The following is a 20,058-nucleotide window of genomic DNA, read 5'->3' on the forward strand; positions in this document are numbered from 1 at the left end:
TAATATAGCTGGTCGAATTAAAGAACCATTTGATTGACAAGGGTGCCTGTAAACTTATTTTTTATTCTCATTCAAAAGTAGCGGTGCCATGGACGATAAGTTTTTTATGGATCAAAACTGTGAACCTAGAATCAGACCTAGTATGCCGTATGCAAATATTGAAACATTTTTGCATTTTAACTTTTATTTTGTTCATAACTCTTGTGGTTATTTTCCATATTTTTCAGAAAACGTACGTATATTTTTAATGACATAAAAATGCACACTATAGTTTCAGGATTTTTTTTTTCAAAGAAGCACTTAAGTTCTTAATGGTCCATAAAAGAAGTTTATAGCTAGGGCTGCACACAAGCCAAGTCGAGCCCAAGCTTGGTTAGCTCGAGTTCGACTTGACTACACAAAATCGAACTCAAACTCGGCTCATTTAACTCATTTATGCGTTAACGCGTTTAGCATTAACACATGTAAGCATTAACTCGTTTAACTTGAGTACGTGTTAACTCATGTAACTCGTTTAATTCGTGTTTTGACAATATTATATAGAGTACCAGTTTGCAAATTGAGTTGAGTATAAACGAGCCGACTTCTTGAAACTCGAACTCGACTCGTTTATCATTTCGAGTATCTTTGTAAGCTTAAATTTGGCTAGATTATAAACAAGTCAATCATGAGCCAAGTTTTTTCGATGAGGTCGGGTCAAGCCGGAGTTGGCTTGGCTAGTTGTGCAACCCTTTTATGGCTGTCCATTTCAGTTTTGCTGTCAAGTGGGTGAGGTAAAAGAACCCTTTACAACCACAAATATACGAAAAACGATCAATGGATAAAAAAAGGGAAGTTGGACTTTATTAATTCTGAATAATAAGGAGACAATGGAACAAGATCTATTTGACTATAAGACTTAAAAAGAATGGAAAAAAGAAAGAAAAAACCACTAAAACTTAGTTGGATGAAATCTTAGATATTTTGACTGATTATCTCTTTTTAATTTGTGTTTGGAATAACTAATGTCAGACTGATGGGTACGTATATTTAGTTAACGAAAGAGAACTTCGTTGTTCTTTTAAGCAGTGTTTGCTGGCTGAAACGAAAGAGGAAAAGAAATTCCTTACTTGGACATTTTATATCAAAATCTAAGGTTTATTTGCAAACTTAAGTTGACCAATTATTCGTTTTTTTTGTTCCAACAGGACACAGGTTTTGTCTTTTTTTTTCTTATTAATAATAATAAAATGTGTTTGAATGACCTCCAACTTGATTTTTCTCTCTTTGTTTTTGTCAACATATTTATGGACATAAATTGAAAAGATGAGGGCACTGAAATATTTTTATGATTAACCAAACCAATTTCCTTTTTATATTCAACTATGTCATGTTGCCTTTTTTTTTTTGATTTTCAAGTTGGATAATGGTTCTCATATTGACAGGGTTTTTTCATTCCTTATATTCTTCTTATTCAAAAGGTTGATTTTATATGCATTTATTAATTTGATGAAGTGGTGCAGGTAGACCAATTACGAAAAATAATAGTGTGAATAGTATTTTGTATTATTACATAAAAATAATAGACATTATTATTTAATGAAAATCAAACTTATTTTTTGCTTAATAGGGGAACAACCCAATTCAGAAGGGAGAATATTAGATCTGGACCTGGGTAGAGGCTATCAACATTTTTCTTAATGCACATTCTAGATGTGAAATTCTCACCATGGTTGGATTTTTTGATCCAGATTTAAACCACCCAATGCCAATCCAAAATGAATCCAAAATAAAACTAGTTCTTGACTTACCACTTAGATCAGCAGAAGATTATACCCGTTCAAATATATTATTAAAGTGTTTTGGTTATACATATAGTAATTTAATTTAATAGTAAAATAATTTGATAAGAAACATACACTACGTCAATTGTTATTTTTCAAATGTAGTTTTTTTAATAAGAAAATCAGCATCTCTTATAGTATCGGAATTTCAATAAGAGAAAGATCAACAGTTCTCACTAAAATAACATGATTCAAACATATTTCATATTAAATCTATGTTAACAAATATATTAAGATAGTTATAGTTAACTTAAGATATTTCTTAATAAAGTTTGAAGTAAGGTGGCATTTTTCCAAAGAAGACAAGCGGAGTTCGAGCAGGTCTGTATCAGCCCCATAAGCTTTTCGAGGCATCGCATCAAATTTGTTTCCCTGGGAAAATATTCGGAAGCCTTCCTGATTTTTGAGCATAGAACCGAGAGAATATGCCTGTCATATCTTCTCGATAAGTGAACCCAAAATAGAAGAAGACAATGCAATGGTGGGAACTGAACCAACCGCAGAAGAGGACATTCTGATTATCCATCTTTATTGTCATCCATAGCTCTCTCACTTTCCCTCTCTGTGTATTTGGTCTTTTCTCCTCTGGTTCCTCCTCGTGTCTGCCATCATCTGTTTGTAGGTTCCGCTTGTTCCTCAGTAAGTTTGTACGCAGATTTCGTTTTTGTATTCTTTCTGGGAGCCTCGTTCGGGGTATGCTTTATCCACTTCTTGATTTATTATCATCGCGTAATTCCATGAAACTCATTTGTTGAAATTGAGAAAGATGTTATCATGATTTGCATTGTGGATGTTTCTTGTTTTCGTCATTTCTTTCATGTGGGGATTGCAAGTATTAATCCTCCTTGAATTCCGCGAAGATCGTTTGACATATACCTTCAATTAGCTTATTCCCGTGGCCTTTTATGTTGAATTGGGTACATTCCTTCCCTTTCGGACGTCGGGGAATCGTTTAGCTTGAGAGCTTTCAGAAATCTCTCTCTCTCTCTCTCTCTCTCTCTCTCTCTCTCACACACACACACACACACACACACACAGACACGGGTGTTTCTCAAAGTTCGACACTAACTTGAGCTTGAGCCCCATTCCTTGCTTAATACTATTACTGCCTAGTTGCGTACTTGATGATGACTGGTCATTCTCACGATTCTGATCAACTGTAAAGTAACCGTCGTTGGGGCATCTAGTGCTCATTAACGATCATCGTGTCAGATGCTAAAGCCTATTGTTCTGTAGACTTCGCATTGCGTCTTTATATCTTTCACTAGGAAACATAAGACCTTCTCTATGGATGACAATCTCAAAATGGTTCTAGTTTTATCATCCAGGCGCTGCTAAAAGTAACCATTGGTGTTTGATTTAATCCAGATTTTGCTAGGTGGAGAATGTATGATCTGTCCTTGACATTATCGTAATCTTGAGTTTGAATATCGTACATCATGTGACATTTTCAGGTTTCTTTTGCATAGAGTTAATTTAGTTCAGTAGTGATAAACAGATTTTTAAAAAGATTAACAAAGACAAGTGCCACATCTGCGGAGCATGTAAAACAGCAGGCAAATACATCTCTGTGCATTGTTGTGGACCTGTGGTGCGTTCCTTAATAAATTGAGATATTGTAGTAATTGATGTTCTTTTGATGAATTGAGATATTGGTAGTAATTGATGTTCTCTTAACTGATATCATCACTTCTTGCTTCATTACGACTAAAAATTTGGGGTTTATTTCTGTGTGTTTTTTTCTCCTATGTTGAAGGACTGAAATTGAAATTTTCTGCCCATGCACAGCATTGAAGGTGGTTGCAGTTAGGAAGATGGATATATTAAGTGGCCCTGCTCGTGTTATGTTAGTTTCTGATCTTGATCATACGATGGTAGTCTGGCTCTACTAACTCTTGTGCCTTTCTGATACTTCACAGTTGCTCATGTTGCATATGATGGAATTCAGGCAGTTTCTGAAACATGGCGATTTTTTGAACTTATTTTGCAGGTTGATCATCATGACCCAGACAATTTATCATTGCTTAGATTTAATGCCTTATGGGAAGCACATTACAGGCATAACTCAATGTTGGTTTTCTCTACCGGAAGATCACCTACACTTTACAAGAAATTGAGGAAGGAAAAGCCAATGCTTTCTCCTGATATAACTATCACGTCTGTGGGGACTGAAATAACGTATGGTCAAGCTATGCTGTCAGATGATGGTTGGGAACATGTTCTGAACAAAAAGTGGGATAGAAAGATAGTTACTGAGGAAGCATCTGCACTTTCATATCTCAAGTTCCAGGCAAGTGCTTAGTTTTTGTTTGTGGACTTTGTTAATGTCGATGTAACGGAGTCCCTAGTAAGTAACATCTGTGTGAATGCTTAGTAAAAGCAGATTTATTAATGATGTTGTCTTGTTTCTGAGGTTTTCACAGTCGCCAACTGAGCAACGACCTCACAAAGTCAGTTTCTACGTGGAAAAGGAGCATGCCCAGGAAGCAATTACCACACTTTCAGACAAGCTAAAGGATCGCGGGGTAAGATAAAGCTATTACTTGTTAAAATCCAGAGGAAGAGAGAACATGTCTTTGTTTCTGTGCATGTGAATAATTTGGAGTCTTTCTGCTTTATCACAAAGAATAAAAGATGACATGAGAAACTCTTTAGGTTGTAGCTTGTAATGTCATCCCTTAATTTTCTAGGTCATTGGTTCCTATGACCTTGTCTAGAATAAAAAAGTTAAAGTTTCAATTGGAGACAAGATGGTTATGCAAAGCAACAAATGAACACTTGAAACCCAGGGATGGAGACTTGCAGTAGGGCTATCATGGATGGCCAATATAGCAATACTTCTATCACCTATCTCTAGTTGCCTACAATTGATGCACCGAACAAAGATCTGGAACCTGTTGATCAAACAAGCACCTAGTTGCTACAGTAGTTTACAAGCCTTTTATGTAGCTTAATATGACAAATAATCCACAATGAACTTCCTTCTCTCTGTATTTCTTCATGCAAGCTGCTACTGGTGTTAGGAATGTGGCATGCATAAACTAGAGGCAAGATAAAGTTTGAAGGAACAAAACGGTTGGCACATAGACTCTTTCTCTCTCTCAAGTTGATGCCACTAAGGAAAATGTTAGCTGTCTTTTCTTCTCTTTTGTCTTCCATTTTTGTGGCGCCTCTCTCCCTCTTTTTCTCTCTCTCAAATTGACGACATTAAGTAAAATGGCATCTACTTTTTCTGTTCCTTTCCAGTTGTTTATTGCTTGAAATGCCATATATCACTTCTTCTTCTTCTTCTTGTCTCTCTCGCTGTCTCTCTTACACACACACAAGTTGACCCCACCACGTAAGAAGATATCTGCTTTTTCATTTCTTTCCCACCTTTTATTGCTTGAAATGCCATATAGCACTTCTTCTTCTTTTTTATGTCATACCTTATAAAGCTGGGTTTGTTCAAATGGTGAATTTGAGGTGATTGTGGCTTATTTGTTTGTTATACCATGGTAAACTCTTGTATCTTGAAAGCTAACTCTCACTTTCCTGATGTACTCTAGTTAGATGTGAAAATCATTTACAGTGGTGGCATTGATCTGGACATCTTACCCCAAGGTGCTGGAAAAGGGCAAGCTTTGGCATATTTGCTCAAAAAATTCAATTCTGAAGGCAAGCCTCCTGCAAGTACTCTTGTATGTGGTGATTCTGGAAATGATGCAGATTTATTCAGTGTACCCGATGTTTATGGTGTGATGGTAAGTGGCCCTGAAGCAAGATATTCTTATTTTTTTATTTAATATGACTTGGGAGGCCGTGCATAGGCTTCTACAGGTGTTACTACTGATGAACCTGTGTGCACTAACTAAAAAGGTATTTTATGTACTGAAGTTTCCAAAGAAATGTTGCTTTCAATGCTAATATTGGCCTTAAGCAGTAAGGTTAATGGTTGTCTAACCACATTGAATTATTTTGTCTTGTTGATCTGAAGCTGTCAAATCATAGAATTTCCTTATGTGGTTTTTCATTGATATTGTAAAATTTGTTTTAATTGATTTGCAGGTTAGTAATGCTCAAGAAGAACTTCTCCTGTGGCATGCAGAAAATGCCAAGAACAACCCTAAAGTAATTCATGCTACTGAGAGATGTGCATCAGGAATTATTCAAGCTCTTGGTCATTTTAAGTTAGGACCCGCTATCTCTCCAAGAGATATATCTGACTACTCTCAGTGCAAGACCGAAAGTTTCACTCCTGGGCATGCAGTGGTAAAGTTTTATTGCTTGTATGAAAGATGGTGCCGTGCTGACACTGAAAATCAAGAGATGCTTCTGCAGGAGATAAAAAGTACCTTGGTATGTCATGATTGAGGAACTAACCACTTTATTTTCTATTGTTTTTAACTTTAAGTAGAGCTTGCTGTCAGAATAAGTTTAATTCATGAAACCTTATCCAATTGTTGTAGCATCAGAAAGCTCTCGTTTTTCTTGGTTTCTTTGGACATTTCTGATTTGTCTTATGACATTTTCTTGCTGTATCCTGTAGTCCCCTGATGGAGCCATTGTCCACCCATGGGGTGCTGAACAATTTTTTTGTAAAGCATTGGAGGCATTGGGGAAGTCCTACGGTTACAAGCAGGAAAAGCAGTTTCGAGTGTGGATTGATAGGGTTTCAACTGCACAAATTCACTCTGATACATGGCTTGTGAAGTTTCATAAGTGGGAGTTGTCCGGTGAGTTTTTTACACTAAAAAAAGGGACCATCAATCTCTTATATCCCTAGGAGTGCTTTCAAACTTCGTTACTTTAACTTGATTGCATAGGCATCCTGCTATGTCAAGAATTCTGTAACTTCAAATGAAGAAAGTAAGCTATAGGATGTGCAGCTTTCTTTTGACGCATGTTCTTAACATGAAGGTTGATATTACTCTCCAATGAAAGTGTTCTCTCAAAAGTTTTCAATTCGACTTAAGCATACATGTGTATGTCTGCTGAGAACATGCATATCATTTTTTTCATGTTTCATGATTTATGTAGGTCATATGAAACAATTCAACATATAAAACTTTTGCCTTTACACTTGTTTATTTCTCTCAGTTAGGTCTAGCCTTATTTGTTGAGGTGTCTAGACAGGCCTGCAACTGTCTTTTTGATTCTATCTGTCGAGATAGTAGCAGTTCATTTCTTCAATATATTGACTGTTGCATGAACTTCAAATGAAACATTGCAATGGAAACTTGTTCTGGAAGCAAAATTATTTCTATAGATCAAGATGAGATGGGCTTGTTTTTTGTCTTTTTTTGTCTCATCTGCATGGAAGTGTGGTATTTGCCAGGCTATGAAATCTAAAAAAGGTGCTTTAGGAGGACGGTGATGCAAGCCCAGTCATGGCATGCCTCATCCATGCTCAATAAACAAAAAACCATCTGCTCTAAAGTTCTTGACCTCATAGCCATACGCATCCATGCCAAGTAAAGGATTCTTTAGTTTGACAAGCACAAGGTTTAAGCATCATAACATATAGAAGTATGTTAAAAAATATAAGCTGCTTTTGCACCTTGTGTTGAGTCCTGTTTCTTCTTGCTCTTCTCTTCCCTGATTTTTTGGGCCAATTAATCTGTATATCCTTTCTTTCATTTTTCTTGATTGATCTTTTTCTGCATGATTAGGTAACCTCATACAGTTAGCTTCTAAACCTTAGGCTAGTGCAATCCACACTATTTCATTTTTTGCGGTTATTGAGGTTCCATTTACAGAACTATTTGTCTCCTCCCCCTCCTTCCCCCCCCCCCCCAACCAAACTCAAGATCGTCATGAATAGTGAAATTATGAACATAAAATCTTATTGCTTGATTAAGGGCGGATGTCTCATGCTCAGATATTTACATCCATGTACCCAATTGATGGTTTACATTGTAGAATTTTGTGTGCTGTTATTAACCCTTCTGTTGCTCATGTTCCTGCTAATTCCAGGGGAAGAGCAACGAGGTTGTATTGCATCTGCTGTACTGCAATCTAAGGTAACTTGGTCGGATAATCAATCCAGTTGGTTGGCTTGTACAGATAATACAGATGAGTGAGGATTTAAACTTGAATCTACTCTGAAATTTTAACAGGGTGGGGCATCAGACTCATTCATGTGGCTTCATCTGCATCAGACATGGTTGGATGGGATCGAAAACACTGATGGGAGTGGTTGGATATTCTAGAAGGTGAGGGAGCACCTTATCCTGCACCATCTTGTGTGATAGAAAATTACTCATATTAGCCCAATAGGCGGCCATCTTCTTTTCTTAATGCAATGTTAGCTGGTGTTCAGTTTAATAATGGTTCATTCCCTCATACCGTGCTTCAAATGTCAATACTTTATGCTAACAATGGCCGCCCATACAAATAAGTTGGTCATGTAACAAGTATTAGTCCCCTTTTTAATGCTGGGAATGGAATTTCTGCACCATGTTAACCATACTTTGTGCCAAGATCAATATCGTGTTTTGCTTTTTTGGTGCATCCATCTCTCTCTCTCTCTCTCTCTCTCTCTCTACAGAAGTAATACTGCCTACCTGCTATGCGTTGGTAATACAGTACTCTGAATTCCCGTTTCTATACAAAGGGTGTTTGTCAAACGCCAGGCCATCAATCGGTCGAACCCAACCCATGCAATTGAAATGTTTTCAGGGCTTTAATTTGGCTTCGCCATGGGCAAGGATGTAATTGGGTGTGATATAATCTGATTATAGATTAGATTTTGAATCCCTTTACTTGGATTTGGTAAAAAAAAAGCTGAACTGGAGTGCTCGTTAGATTCAGATTTAGTAATCAGTATGCAGTTTTGCAACTGAACTTGAATCTGAATCCGATATCTGACCAGGATTTAATAAGCGTCTGACCCAATTAAATATCAATATTGAATCTTATGCTAGTTGACCTGAACTTGACTTTTAAAAATGAGCTTATTAGAGTTCAAATCTGTCTCTGATTACATAAAATTTAATTAATCGGACTTGGTAAAGACCATCGGAACAGTTTACATCCCTAGCCACTCGTTCTATTCAACTAAAATATTTCAAATCTTTTGTATATAGATATATCTCAGTAATTTGATGGCGTTACTACATTGAATACAGAGAGAGAGAGAAGGAAATTGCTATAGAGGGTGGTAATGCTTGATAATAAAAAGATACAATTTCCTCCTTCGTGCTTTTTTCTCATGTGAAGCTACTTCAATCAATTACTCAAGTTGTTTTCCTTTTATTTTTTTTTCAGAAGTTGAATCTTTACTTTGATTGGTCCATTGTAGTTCAGAAAGCGGAACATTGATCATGGTTGCTGCGAATCCGACGAAAGATTTGCATTGACACTACTTTTTTCAGCAACAATTGATTTGGATTTAGTTTGGATCCATATCCATATGAAGATCCAAGGTGACATTGCCTCTTTGGACTAGGAGCTTAGCTTCTAGTTCTAGGACTGTAGGAATATCAATAGGAGGAGCAGTATTTAGGCTGATCAGGCCAAACATATTCAGGTTTTGATTGCGGTTGCACCAACAGTAATTTTTTTATGTCTACAATTATCCATTCCCATTAATGACACCAAAAGAAAATTATGTTCTCATTGCAGTCATTTGCGGCGCAAATCTTGTGATATTTATCTAAAGCAAAACATTAAGTTTTAGGGTTTAAGGTCATGTGACTGCAACTAAGGAAGGGGAGAAAGCCCAGTGATTTCTTTTAGATAAGGCAAAATACGGACTAAAATCTCAATAAAACGAAGCATATTAAATTTTGCATCCAAAAGCTTTTAGATATTGTATAGTTTGGCAGTTATATGGTCTTCTTCTATTTGTCTCTCATTTTATGCTTTTGATTCTTTATTTCATTTTCAGTATTGTTCATTAAAAGGATAACATAGTCTTACCAAATGACAGATAACTAGATGAAAGGGTCTTTACAAGGAACAGTCCCCCACATTCAGTTTAGATAAAACAAACTGCCTTAGATACTTGAAAGCGCCATGCTGCTGAATATATGGTCACAAACTCTACTCACTCTGCCAATTCAGAACAACAGTTTATGTCAGTTTTTTCTTGCATATTTTTTTGGTTTTTTTTTTGTTTACCAGAATCGCCAAGACAGCTTAAGCAAACTTCTGTAATATATGTACATATATTTGATCCAAATCGGATATATTGACATCCCTAATTCAACCAAATTCAAAACACCCACTAACATTAAACAAAAAAAAAATTTCACTTCTAAAAATTTTAATATGTTCCATAGCAAAAATAAGAACTAGGCTTACATGAACCAATGCATATAATTGTTCAAAAAGAGAGAGAGAGAGAGACTCACGGAAGTCCGTACTGAGGTACATGCTGGCCTTCGAGGAGGCAGCTGTTGGTGCGGCGTTCTCTATTTAAAGAAAAGAACATTTCCAATAATTCAGTTTTCACTAAGGGCCCGTTTGATGGCCTGAAAATCTGGAATTGAAAATATATTTCTGGAAAAATGGAATGAGAAAAATCTTTTCGATTCTCATTTTGATATGTGTGTGATGACTGACCTGCCCCTTGCTTCTTTGCATAGGAGGCTGAATCTGCCTGAATCGGCACGTGCAATTTTGGGTCGATATGTTAACAAATTAAATCAATTTAAATTTTATTAAAATTATCTTTTGCCTGCTGTTGCATCCCCTGCCCCTACGGTCATAGCATGCTTTGGTAAGAGCAAATACTAGCACGGATAAAATTCGAACTAGTGATTGGCTGCCTACTAGCCGCTGGCCCAACCAGATGCACCAAGCTCCTCAGGCCATGCTCGGCTTAAATGCTTTTATTTTCAGAAAAGATAATTAGAAGTACTTATGCAACAAATTAACAATAAAAAGTATCATTTTAAAATCCATATCGGCCCAATATCGTTTCGGCAAGCAGCCGATACGATACGGTGATGATAGCTTGTGAGTAAAAGGTGAAAGCAGAACTTAATTTCATTTTGATCCAGTTACTTTCTCAAACTAAATTTAAGAGACATGAAAAATAATAAGTTGGATCCAAATTGGATGTCCAAGTATCTACAAGAGCAGCATAATGGTAGTGAAGGCAGCGCTTTTCTTTGCAAATTTCTGTACCTGTAATTTAGGTTGCAAAGATCCCGCGGCACATTCTGACTCCTGACCTGCCCCTTGCTTCTTTGCATGAAGAGAATCAAAAGGGTTAAAGTAGAAGAAGAAGAAGAAGTTTGTGGGGTAAAAAAGTACACAAAATAAGTCACACGTAACCAAGAGTGAAGCCAGAAATTTTTCATGAGTGAGTTCGAATTAAAGTTTTTAAATTTTGACTGGGGTCAAAATATTATTTTTCAAACTTTTTACATAGAACAAGTGAAATTTTCTAAAAATTTAAATGTAAATTAAAAAAAAAGGGTGGGACAAGGGCACATGCGGACCTACCTTGCCTCTGTCCCCACGCACAACACACTGCATTAGTTTTATAATTAATATATTTTTGAGATTTTCTAAGGTTCTTGTTTATTTTTTATTTTCTTAAAAATATATAATGATATTTTTTTGATTTACTCAGATGAATTCTCCAATTCACTGAATTGACAGCTTGGCAGACCAAATTGAACTTTGGATTTTACAAGATTGATTAATCCAAGTCGAGGAAGGACATATTTTAACCACATGGTTGTTGCCACGTGGTGAGGCCGGCGTCCCTCGGTACGAAAGAGCGACATGTGGACCGGCCGACATTGCCGGCTTTATCAACTAGAAGCATGCCAACTGTCATTGAAAAGGGCCGGAACATGGGTTGTTTAGGCTATGTTCGACACTATTGGATCTCAAATCCGAGGCTGATCTCGAGTTCACAATGCAGATTTGAAAATCTATTTATATAATAAAAAGCTTAGATACGTGGTTGCAAGGAGGTCGGACTATAGATCCATGGTTTTAAGATTCTTATAGCCTCAAATCTAAAATCCTAGACTACCAAACATAGAGTTAACAAATGTCCCATAACTTGTCAAATGGAATTAATAAAGTTTTCCTGATAACAAGAAGCTCGCTCTTGGGTAGAGAATCGAGAAATATTTAGTAAATATAAATTTTTTTAATGTAACTTTTTCTAAGCTTATTTTAAAACTCAACAACTCATCAAATACTCAAAAAAGAAAATGCCATTATTGGGAAAAGAAAAGAAACATTGTTTGAAAACATTGCACCAAAAAAACCCCAAGAGGTTTAAGACTCTTTCATTTTAAGTAGATAAAAAGAATAGAACGCTTCAAACCTTGTCCAAAGCCCAATCCGCAGAGTCAAAAAAGGCCCTCTTGCCATCCTGTGAATTCCAAATGCACAAGAAAAATATTAGAAAGAACATACATAGGTTGAGTGTACTGCTAATTTTAAAACTTAAACATATAAATAGAACCATATGAATTATATATCATAAAATAGTTTTAAAATTAGTTTTTTTTTTAAGTATATAAAAAAAAAAGAATCTCCTATACAAGCTGATGTCCTATCACTTAGGAAAACGACTCAATGGCCATATTGATGCATTTCACATTAATTCCAGTAAGGGTGGTTTGGCAACTGTAATATAATGTTATTAAGATGAATCTGGTTGAAAAAGTAGGGCACATTCTAAAAACAATGTATTACATTAATTTATGAATTTACCCTATTTTTAGAGCAGATTTATGGGACAGCAAGTGTCGGTGTCGTGGTTGCCAAATGACCCTTTAATTTCACCAATCAACAAGTTTAAGGTAGTGTTTGATAGCTTGAGACATAAGATTTGAGGTTGCATTAAAAGATGTGTTTTGAGAGATCTGGATTTAAAATCTAGGTTACATTTGGGATAGGGTCGGACCTAAACCCATGACATCATATCACCAGATCCACGATTAAACAAACACAACATAAAGGATTTATCTAGTCAACAAGTTTACAGGATTTAGATAAGGGTTGAAAAGTTACCTTGGAGATGAGGGGCTTTTTCTTTGGAGCAATCCCACCGTATCTACTCGCCGTTGAGGATACCTGGACAAAAAAAGATATTTTATCGGGTCAAAAAAGTTTGAACCAAATCCAGATCTAAACTTAAACTCATGCTAAAATGATTTGGGATTTATGAACAGTTAAAGGCGTTTGATTCGTGGCCCATATTATTTCACATATCTGTGAAATGCCATTCTGGCACGGATTTTAAAACAAGAACATGGACATGTATTTAAATCAAGAGCTTACATTTGAGTTCCTGAAAACCTTGAGACAATTGGGCGGTCATGTAACTTCTATTGTGTTTGGATATGGATGCCTGTTGATTGGATCTGATACGGACTTATGAAACCTCGGCAAACAGACATGATCCAAACATCAGGATCCATATCCATATAGAGAAGTAGGCGACACTAGATCTGAGATGAACCATTTCCGGTCTTTCCCAAACAGATCCAAGTTATTGGAATCCGGAAATGCATTTTTTACAACCAAGTGAAAACCAAAACCATAGCGAGTTTGAACCTCAAGGCATAATGAAGAAGCAGATATGAATGCCGATGGACGGCTGAGATTGAACTTTCCTTTCCAGCACATCCGGGACAGTTGGCTGCCATTCTTACAACAGAAAGAAGAAGAAACAGCTCGATTGCTGGAGGGATCCAACGGACGAGCATTTTCTTGAAATGAATTCGAGGGCTCTGATTCGTCGGAGTCCAGAACCGTGGAAGCCATGACAGTACATTCGACGGGAACTCTGAGGGAAGGAGAAGAAGAAGAAGAATGGTGGCGTTTGGGGGAAGAAAAATCCTCACCTTTTCCTCTAAAGAAGGAACCTTATCAGAGCTCGCCATCCTCACCGGTTCTTCCTCCTTCATCACAAGAAGCAAAAAGCAGAAAATTAAGAATGAAGACGGAAAGCGAAGAAGAAAAAGTAATTTCTGGATAATTTCTAATAACGATATCAGAGTTCGAGATGGAAACAAAACCAAGCTTGCGAGTAATATCCTGAACTAATTGAAGATAAAGAAAGATGATAACTCACGAGAGCCCCGGAAACTCGGATTTCGGGATATTTGCTGTCAGAAGATTATGATCCAACTGGGTCGAATGAGAAGAATTCACGAAATGCGTATGAGGAGGAGGAAGAGGAGAGAGGAAGAAAGAAGGAAATGGAGGAGGGCAGGTTGAATGCTGAGAGATAAGAAGAATATCGTCAAATTATTAAATGGCCCTCTTCTTGTTGAGATTCTTTCCCCGCGTAGGCTTTTAAAATTTAAGAAAATAGGATTATTTTCTATTTTAAATCAAAATCACACTTGTCTTAAAATGGCGTCCATCATATAAATGGGTCCTCACCAAGGTCTTATCTGCCAGCACTTACCATCAATGCATCCTTGAAAGCTATTTTAGTTAAAACTACATTTTGAGACATATTTTTGCCTATAATTTGAAAAAGCGTTTTAGAAGTTTTCTGATAAATTCGAAGCCATACTTTTTTTTTTATGAAAACTGTCAAACAGAAAGCTAACCAGTTTTGTTCAAGTACGAAAATATCTCGCTGCAATTTTTCAATATTACTATTTATTACTAAATTGCACGTGCGCCATTTTAAGACAAGTGTGATTTTGATTTAAAATAGAAAATAATCCTATTTTCTTAAATTTTAAAAGCCTACGCGGTGAAAGAATCTCAATAAAAAGAGGGCCATTTAATTATTTGACGATATTCTTCTTATCTCTCAGCATTCAACCTGCCTTCCTCCATTTTTCTTCTTTCTTCCTCTCTCCTCTTCCTCCTCCTCATACGCATTTCGTGAATTCTTCTCATTCGACCCAGTTGGATCATAATCTTCTGACAGCAAATATCCCGAAATCCGAGTTTCCGGGGCTCTCGTGAGTTATCATCTTTCTTTATCTTCAATTAGTTCAGGATATTACTCGCAAGCTTGGTTGTGTTTCCATCTCGAACTCTGATATCGTTATTAGAAATTATCCAGAAATTACTTTTTCTTCTTCCCTTTTGTTTCGGTCTTCATTCTCTCTCTCCCTTTTTTTTCTCTCTCTTACTTACACAAACAAACATACATATATATATATAGTATGCCTCACCAAGGTCTGACCTGCCACCACTTACCACAAATGAATCCTCTCACAAGAAGCTATTTTAGTTAAAAATACATTTGAGATTTTTTTGTTCTTATAGTTTGAAAATTAGTTTAGAAGTTTCATAATAAAATTAAAGCCATATTCTTCATGAAAACTGTCAAACAAAACGTTAGGCACTTTTGCTAATATAGAAAAACTTTTAGCTGCACTTTTTTTTTTAAGTATTACTTTTTGTTACTAACTTGTGTTCTTACCAACTTGTAATCACAGTGTGATTTTAAGTAAGAATGGAAAGATTTTATTTATTATTTTTTTAAAATTAGAGATATAAACACAGGAAGAGTATCAATGAAATCCTACAATAATGACTGGGCCTTTCAATAATTTGATCATATCCCTCATGCAACCTAACCTCCTTCATTTACATTTTTTAAAATGTTTATTTAGGGAAAACCACTTTCTGTGCATAACTTTCAAGGCTATGTTTTCATACCTCTACGGTTACGGCTTGCTTGGAGTTTAGGTGAATATATGGTACATATTTCAACTCGATTGTCGTGTTACCTTTTACAGCCCATAAAAATAACACACCCAAACATGACAACTACCACAAGGTTTCAAGCTTCGAATCCCTTAAGTGCGAGCCGCCTTACTGCTTAGTTGCTCAATACCCCATGAAACAACCTCCTCGGTTCTCATGCGGTCATATACTTCTTCCCATGTACTCCCCCGAGATCATAATCTTTTGAGATCAAACATCCTGAAATTCGAGTTTCCAGGATATCTTAAGTCACTCTCTTCCTTTATCTTGAATTAGTTCACTAAATTACCATCAAGTTTGGTTCTGCTTAGGAAGACGACTTGACGCGAAGACTGCACTTGTTGGCATCATACCCATTACTTTCACCAGGTAGACAAGTCAAGGACTTGGATAAGGGTGGAAAAGTCACCATGGAGATGAGGGTCTGTTTCTTTGGAGCAATCGCACCACACTTGTTCACTGAAGTGGACGCCCGCACCAAAAAGATTGAAATTAACAGACAATTTTATCGGGTCGTGCGAATTTGAACCAAATCCAAATCCAAATCCAAATCCAAATCCAAAATCGTATGAGAACCATACGGAAGAAAAATTAATTGCTATGTTGCATATGTGGATCCATGAAGAACAGGGCAAAGAGGTTACTTGGATCCAAGGATTGTCTACGGGCCACTAAATTAGGGAAATGGAATCGGCTGGGAATTAGATGGATCCACATACTTAAACTGATCCACGAGACGTGGGCCAGATTTTTCATGCAAGAAAAATTGAGAGTCCCTTCTAGATCTGCCGCGTGGAGTGGAAGACGGTTTTGGATCCTGGACTCCAAAGCATGTTTGAGGTTGAGCTAAAACCAAATCCGATACAGCCAAATTTGCCGACACAGATCCAACCCACTCACTCCCAAATGGCTGCTTTCTAATTGGACCTGCTAGAAACTTATCAAACGTCGGCAAATAGATAAAAGGCTGGTTACCTACTAGATCCAAAAACCGACATCAATATATCTGATTTGAATTGGATATCTGATCGAACCAATCCGAAAAAATAAAATATGGAAAGAATTTTAATATACAATTAAAAATTCGGATCGGATTCAGATTTAATTAATGGCATCTGATCCGTTTCAGACTCGAATCAGGATATACATAAATATTCGATCGGATTCAGATATGAGTCGTATCAGATTCATTTTTAGACAAATAACCTATATCTAATGCTATTAAATTTTGAGAATTGGCAAAATCAGGTTCAAAATTCAGATTCAAATTCATATATGAATATAAAAAACGAATTTGGATCAGATTCAAATTGTAAAATAAAATTTTGGATTTGAATTTAGATACGACTTTTTTTTATTCGAATCCAAATCCGAATATGAGAATACCTGAAAAAATGGATATGATTAAATATATAGCCTATATGAATCCGATCCATTGACATCCCTAGAAGCTGGCAGATCAGAATTTCCAATTTCAATCCCTCTAATACATATCCAAGTTATTGGAAATCAAATTATGTTGCTTACAGATAAGTGAAAGCCCAAGGGTGGAGCGATGAGCTAGGAATTTTTGGTTGCATTATAGTTTCAAATTTTTAAGAGGGGCCAAACTATATTATTTAAATTTTCAAATAGGTTAAAATTTGCATGTTTTACAAAGGGAAAGAAAGGTGGGTTGGTGTTGGAGGCGCTATGGCCTGTGCCAGTCCCCCAACTTTGCCGTTGTGAAACCCTAGCATCAGTTGAGCCTCGGGGACGATAGCTATGGGAAAATTTATAAGAGAATGACAGTTAAGGGAAAGATGCACTTCATAGCGAATGACAAAGCATGACAGTTCCAATGGTCCTTATGAGACTGGTCAATTGTTATGTCCTTTTTGTTTATGACCTTCCTTTTCCTTTAGGCCCTTTGTGGGTCTCGTTTATAATTTTGACTGTCATTATGTAATGCCTCAAAAGGCATCTAGTCGGCTGGTGAAAGTTCTGTTATCAGTTTGATTCCTATGAGTTTTTTTCTTCTAGCCTATAAACGGTGGCATGTGTGCTACTTTTAAATAGAAAAGAGTAATCATAAGTTCACCTAGATCCTGAAACAACATTGAACCTCGAGGTAGGGGGAAGGAAGGGGGACTTTAGCCTCTTAGGGGTAGCCCCCTTGATTATCATTTCCAGCACACACTTATCATAATCAAGGGTAAAAAAGATATAAACACAGGAGACCCATAAAAGGTCTTGTGGAAAAGAAAAACTGAAAGCAAAAATGCTAGGCCAAATTGACCTAGCTCTCTTTTGTTTTAAAATGGTCCTCAAAAAGAAGAAGAAAAAAGATGGTTAGTGGTTAGGGTTAAGGCCGAGTGTAGAACGTGATTAGGGTTGGACATCAGGTCAGGTATCCGGTACTCGGCTCGATCGGTCTCGGGTTCAAATAAGAAAAAACGGGTTTGGATTCAGCCTGATATGTTATTTAATATTATTTTTATTTTAATAATGATATACATTTTATTACTAAAAATATATTTTATACTAAAAATTATTTTATATTTTCAAAAATAATTTTTTATTTTAATCGGGTTGGGTTGACACAATGCCTAGGCCTAAACGTGATAGCCATTTTGGGTCTTATACAGTCGCTGTACAAATGTTAATTGTGAGAAACCAGAACGTTTGGTTAGTAAGCTTGGGCACCGGGCTGGGCTGTCGCCGGGTACCCGTCCTGATTCAAGCCCGGGGAAACGTGACCCGGGCTGGCTCGATAAGTTCAGATTGGGCTCGATAATGAATTTTTAAATATTTTATTAATTTATATATATATATATATTTATAATATTTTATTACCATTAATTATTTTTATGTATTATTTTATATATAAAATATTTTTTTAAATGTAATCGGTCTGAGCCCGAACCAAACTCGGGCTCCAGTTTTCTGAGTGGGGCTGGGCCCATGTCCGGACCCGAGTTTTAGATGTCAGGCCGGCCGAAACCCGACTTCATTATCGTAGAGATTCCTCCGAACACCCCAAATCACCCAGGGGGACGTCTCACGAATCGGCTCTGCACCTCTCCTTCCTTGTCAGCTTCCTCGTCACCCACGGATGTCACCTTCCTCGTCACCATCGGCGTCTGTTTGAATTCGTCCGTGGGTGACTGGGAACGTGACGAGGAAGGAGAGGTGCACAGCCAATTCGTGAATCCCCTGGGTGACTTGGGGTGTTTCATTTATAAAATATAAACATTCTAATATATTTATAAAAACTATTTTGATACAAAACATGCTTTTGATTTAAGTTGCTTTTATGAAAAACTGTGGATTTTTCTGTTACCAAAATTGTTTATTATAAAAACAGTATTAAAGTCTAAAAAATGATCAACTTTAGTATAACTTTTACATCAAACTATTCTTAAAATCCTATTGGTAACGTTATGTTGTGAAAAAAAAAAACACCTTAAACATCACATTTAAGCTATCTGCTTTTTGCCCCTGACTTAATGGTCTGGCTTTTGTCAATTTCTTTATAAGAACACAATAGATAAGAGGCCAATGGTATCATCCTCTTTTATTTGCAGTGTGAAAGAAGGATAAGGATTTCCGAGATATGGAGAAAACCGATAAACGTATTATGGATCTTGTGCGGACCATTTATAGTGAGAATATCACGTGAACACAATAAGCTTGTCTTCTGAAGATAGATCCACAAGCCAATCTGTCAAATATACCTCTCAGTACTTATTAAATGTTTTTTCTTGAGTTTTATAAATGTTAACATTTTGTTATGCCTAATAGAAGTCTTTCTTTCAAAGTTGTCCATAAAACTTGGAGAGGGTCACAAAATGAAATCCCCCTGGAGATTGGCTCATGGATCCATCCATGGAAGAGAAGCTTGCTGTGTTCGCATAATTTTCTCACTATAAATGGATCGAACAAGATCCACAATTTGCGACCTATATCTGTTTTGTCCATATCCCAGAAATCTTTATTCTCCTTCCACTGTTTCAAAGGGTGTCGAGCTCTCATGTTGTGATATATATATATATATATATATATATATATAGTGAGTGAATGATGATTCTAATTATCTAAAGTCACCCAACCATTTATCCAATATGTACAGGACCGTTTATTTGAAGCAGATAGATGGTAGAGAAAAAATTAAGAAGAAAAAGAAGTAAACTAATCCTAGATGATAAAAATACCTATACCTATAACTATATATATATATATATATATATATATATATATATACATATATATATATATATATATATATATATTAGTATAAAGAAATGCTTGGAACTCTCACAACACACTGCTCAATGCATTTTTGTGAGGGACATCTGATCGGCCGCTCCTTCATACTCCAAACCCATATAGGAAGGCCCAATATATACCAAACATTCATCCTCCTTTCTCCCATCCTTTCCCCTCATTCCATCACAACGTCAACGTCTAAGGTAATACCAACCATATATTTTCTCTGTTTAGTTGTTTATTATTCCCCATTCATAGTTTCCATTATTTGGTGCTGCAAATAAAGCGAATGTGCCGCCCATAACCGGTGTAATAGAAACCATTGAGGGCGGGGGCGGAGTCAGGAATT

At 36.4% G+C, this 20,058-nt stretch overlaps 2 protein-coding genes across 4 annotated transcripts; one reads left to right on the top strand and one right to left on the bottom strand.

Moving 5' to 3' along the window:
* Positions 1-2,144: 2,144 nt before the first annotated feature.
* LOC116255103 (sucrose-phosphatase 2-like) lies at positions 2,145-8,317 on the top strand. 2 transcript variants are annotated; one of them, XM_031630855.2, is made up of 9 exons: positions 2,145-2,516; positions 3,612-3,697; positions 3,814-4,113; positions 4,247-4,348; positions 5,372-5,566; positions 5,871-6,161; positions 6,352-6,538; positions 7,779-7,825; positions 7,922-8,317. In XM_031630855.2, the coding sequence occupies exons 2-9, from the start codon at positions 3,638-3,640 to the stop codon at positions 8,012-8,014; spliced, it is 1,275 nt and encodes a 424-aa protein (XP_031486715.1). In that variant the 5' UTR covers positions 2,145-2,516; positions 3,612-3,637; the 3' UTR covers positions 8,015-8,317. The 2 variants fall into 2 exon arrangements, with proteins under 2 accessions (XP_031486715.1, XP_031486714.1); XM_031630854.2 differs by having other exon boundaries at positions 2,146-2,462.
* A 1,327-nt stretch (positions 8,318-9,644) lies between these two features.
* LOC116254099 (uncharacterized) lies at positions 9,645-14,052 on the bottom strand. Of its 2 annotated transcripts, none has more exons than XM_031629189.2 (7): positions 13,858-14,052; positions 13,628-13,684; positions 12,792-12,854; positions 12,100-12,147; positions 10,938-10,994; positions 10,160-10,219; positions 9,645-9,857 (listed from the first exon to the last, which is right to left on the bottom strand). In XM_031629189.2, exons 2-7 carry the CDS (start codon positions 13,664-13,666, stop codon positions 9,849-9,851), a joined length of 276 nt encoding a protein of 91 aa, XP_031485049.1. In that variant the 5' UTR covers positions 13,667-13,684; positions 13,858-14,052; the 3' UTR covers positions 9,645-9,848. The 2 variants fall into 2 exon arrangements, with proteins under 2 accessions (XP_031485049.1, XP_031485048.1); XM_031629188.2 differs by having other exon boundaries at positions 10,938-10,997.
* Between the last annotated feature and the right edge of the window lie 6,006 nt (positions 14,053-20,058).

Source organism: Nymphaea colorata, chromosome 5 (genome assembly GCF_008831285.2).
Source record: "Nymphaea colorata isolate Beijing-Zhang1983 chromosome 5, ASM883128v2, whole genome shotgun sequence".
In the NCBI taxonomy this organism is placed as follows: Eukaryota; Viridiplantae; Streptophyta; class Magnoliopsida; order Nymphaeales; family Nymphaeaceae; genus Nymphaea; species Nymphaea colorata.